Genomic DNA, 3,672 nt, shown 5'->3' with positions numbered 1-3,672 from the left:
TCATCATCTCTCATGCAGAACTGTAGCAGCTCTGTGATTGGTCAAAATGATCCGTTCGACTTCTCTGAAATCAGTTACTTTTCCCTGTGGACGCAAACTCTTGACCTCGGTAAGATCTGAATTCCTGCCTTTTCAATTTTAGAATTTCGAATTCTATTTTGAATGTTGAATTTCTTCTTCAGATGTAATTTTATAATCTGAATATGAATTTCTTCTTTAGGGAAAGCTTTCAGTGAATTGTGCATTTCATATATTCTACACTTAAACGACTCATTTGCACTGAAAAGGCACAATTATGAGACTTTTATTGGACAATCTTCTGGGGACTTTTATTTTGAACCCGACCGGCAGCTGTGACGTCACACGGTCACTCATGTAACAGGCGTGCGGATCGATGGTCGTCTGAAGATCGGATAAACAGCGATCAGACTGCAGATATGTCGTACTGCAAACAGGAAGGTTTGACTGAACTCAATCTGGCTGCTTAAATTCTTTTTATTTTCATATTTCAGTATCATGTATCTGTGCAGCTAGTGCCCTTAAAAGTCATCAGCAGCAGCCATGCTCGATGCAATGCTCGATGTAATCAATGAGTTCTTGAGAGATTATTGCTGAAGTGTAAATAATCTTCCTTTATACGGGTTCAGAGGTGCCTGAGCATCTCATATGGCGTATCTGTATTGAGTTTGGTAATGAATGACTGGATTATTCATCGTGTCTGGTTAAAGCTGTGGCATGGTCAAATTCCTCTTCTGTAGTAAATGTCTAAGAACATGAGAACACTTAAATGTCATACGAATGAAATCTAGTGTAATAGATGTTTTCAAAGATCTGATTTATTCCGATCGAGTCATTCAGTCATTATAACCACGTGATGTCAGTTTACACGTGCTGAGAAGGTCATAACCTGTGCAGTGGGATGTTAGTGGACCAACAGATAATTCATTAATGATAGAAATCATCTTAAAGGGGCAGTTCACCCACAAATTACAATTATCATTATTTACTCACCCTCATGCCATCCCAGATGTGTGTGACTTTCTTCTGCAGAACACAAATTAAGATTTCTAGAAGAATATTTCAGCTCTGTAGTTCCATACAATTCAAGTGAATGGTGGCCAGAACTTTGAAGCTCCAAAAAGCACATAAAAGCAGCATAAAAGTAATCCAGTGGTGTACTCCATGTCTTCAGAAGTGATATGATAGGTGTGGATGAGAAACATCAATATTCAAGTTATTTGTTTCACTGTCAATCTGCACTTTCTTCTTTTTTTTTTTTTTTTTTTTTTGCTGATTTGTATTTGTTGTGCATATTGACACATACTGGGCTATTGTGCAAATATTACTTATTTATTCTTTATCTTTGCTTCACCCTTCCTTTTGTCTTTCTCCTCCCTGCCCAGTAGGTGTCTATATGCTCAAAGAATGCAAATTGGCAAAAAAAAAACAAAAGAAGAAAGTGAAAGTGGAGATTTATATATAAAAAAAGGACTTAAATATTGATCTGTTTCTCACCCTCATCTATCATATCCCTTCTGAAGACATGGATTAAACCACTGGAGTCTTATGGATTACTTTTATGCTGCCTTTATGTGCTTTATGGAGCTTCAAAGTTCTGGTCACCATTCACTTGCATTGTATGGAGCTACAGAGCTGAAATATTCTTCTGCAGAACTCAGTCACACATCTGGGATGATGAGAGAATTGTAATTTTTGGGTGAAGTATCCCTTTAAGACCAAAAGGAATAGAACTGTTGGTCCATATTTCTATAAACAGAAGCAGGTTCAGATTCTTCTCTGTGACCAGGAGATAATTAATAAATGCTGTAAAAGTTTTGTTCATGTTAACTGATATTGTTAACTCGTGTAAACAAATGTAATTTTATTGTAAATAATATTTCTTTTATACTTTAGGTAAAGATCGTGTCATCTTTGTGACTAAAGAAGATCATGAAGCGCCCAGTAACGCTGAGCTTATTGAAGATGACCCGACGGATCCATATGAGGATCAAGGTATGTTTTTAGACATTCATACAAGTACGTTACCATGGTTACATAATTGTAGGGTATTCAATGACCCTTTCCATAATACCATTGCGGACCTCCTCAGAACCCTAAATCTCTGGAGAATGTGTTTTCAGCTAAATAATGGACACGCAGGTTTATCTTGTGTCTACAAACCTAAAGATGTTCATGTGATTGACCTGATCTAACACAAATCTTCCAGGTTTGATCTTACCCAGTGGAGAAATAAACTGGAACTGCCCGTGTCTGGGTGGCATGGCGAGCGGCCCCTGCGGGCAGCAGTTCAAGGACGCCTTTTCTTGTTTCCACTATAGCAAGGAGGAGGTCAAGGGGTCAGAATGTGTGGAGAACTTCCGCAGTATGCAGGAGTGTATGCAGAAATACCCTGAGCTGTACCCACAGGAGGATGACCACGAGAGCGCCCCCTCTGGCGGGGCTGATTCTGCTCCCACTTTCACTGACTCCGTCTCTTCATCCTCTCCTGATTCTGCATTAGCAGACACAGAAAACCCAGCGGCGAGCTAATGTCTTCAGTGTTTGATCCCAGCAGAGAACGCTCCACTCTTTTCAATCTGGAAGAAGCACTTCAGGTTTTCCTCTTTGAGAGATTCAAACGACATTATTAACAGCATTTGAGGATCTGTATGAAGCCGACAGAGAGTGTTTCAGAGTTTTGCATCATTAAACATTAGTCCACCTCATCTGTAATGCTCCTTTAAATCACAGCTTGTTATTTTCCGCTCCACATCCGAAGCTAAACGTGCTTTCAGAAGCTCACAGGACGGGTTTACTCGAACTATCAGGTCTATATTTCTGTGCCCTTTTTCCTTCTGTTTGTAATGTGTGTGTGTGAACAGTAGAGGGCGTGAGTGCCTGTAACACGTGTGATCCAGAACACGGACACATGATGTAAATCTGTCGTGCATCAGTTCTCTCTTCAGCACGTCATTGCATCAGGATTGATGATATTAGAAGTGTAACTCATGAGAACAGGCCCATTCTACACAAGTGCATGTGACTTTAATCCATTCTTATAGTTCAACAATCATTTAAATCCGACTGACTGTCTGCGTGTCCTAATGTTTGTCATTTAAAGCCTTAACATGATGATTCCTGCTCTGGTAAAACACCCGCTGATGTTTGTGATTTAGCCGTTTCTGTAAGAAACAAAGAAAATACAGATTCCAAATGTGATGTTTGAGGACTAATTGCTCTTGCATTAGTGTGACTTGTGTAGAAGCATTGTTCAATACACATGAGAAGTGTTTGAGGTAAAAGTTTTAACTGAAGCAAATAAAATACAGAAGTATGAATAAATCACAAATGTGTGCATTCAATGACGTTAGTTTTAATTACCACAATCTCTTCAACTCTGGTGAATTTTATGGCTGCCGTCTGCAATTTATCACATGCAAATGTAAAAGCTTACAGTGGAATAATTACAAAAAAAATGTCTTAATATTTTGAGTGTTTTCTTTAAAAAAAATTCCCATCCGTACAGTATAAATAATTCTTTATTTGTTTACAATTTTATGAACCATATTTATTTTTTCATCCCAAATTTGTCAGCATGTAATTCTGGTTCTGTTTGTTCCATCTCCCTGAAAAAAGTCTTATTTCATTCCACTAGATGCTTCAAAGGACATT

The 3,672-nt window shown here is 38.4% G+C and overlaps 1 protein-coding gene across 1 annotated transcript; it reads left to right on the top strand.

Moving 5' to 3' along the window:
* Nucleotides 1–327: 327 nt before the first annotated feature.
* LOC127632906 (mitochondrial intermembrane space import and assembly protein 40-like) lies at nucleotides 328–3,333 on the top strand. Its single transcript, XM_052111741.1, has 3 exons — nucleotides 328–459; nucleotides 1,915–2,013; nucleotides 2,228–3,333. The coding sequence occupies exons 1-3, from the start codon at nucleotides 438–440 to the stop codon at nucleotides 2,548–2,550; spliced, it is 444 nt and encodes a 147-aa protein (XP_051967701.1). The 5' UTR covers nucleotides 328–437; the 3' UTR covers nucleotides 2,551–3,333.
* Nucleotides 3,334–3,672: the final 339 nt, after the last annotated feature.

Source organism: Xyrauchen texanus, chromosome 39 (genome assembly GCF_025860055.1).
Source record: "Xyrauchen texanus isolate HMW12.3.18 chromosome 39, RBS_HiC_50CHRs, whole genome shotgun sequence".
Taxonomy (NCBI): Eukaryota; Metazoa; Chordata; class Actinopteri; order Cypriniformes; family Catostomidae; genus Xyrauchen; species Xyrauchen texanus.
Note: the sequence above shows the minus strand (reverse complement) of the source record. Positions and strands in the feature narration are given on the sequence as shown.

Excerpts from the sequence above, each read along its gene's own strand:
- LOC127632906 (XM_052111741.1), top strand. The coding sequence starts at position 438 with ATGTCGTACTGCAAACAGGAAG. Across the intron at positions 460-1,914 it reads GTCGTACTGCAAACAGGAAG|GTAAAGATCGTGTCATCTTT; the intron begins GTTTGACTGAAC and ends TTTATACTTTAG. Across the intron at positions 2,014-2,227 it reads GGATCCATATGAGGATCAAG|GTTTGATCTTACCCAGTGGA; the intron begins GTATGTTTTTAG and ends CAAATCTTCCAG.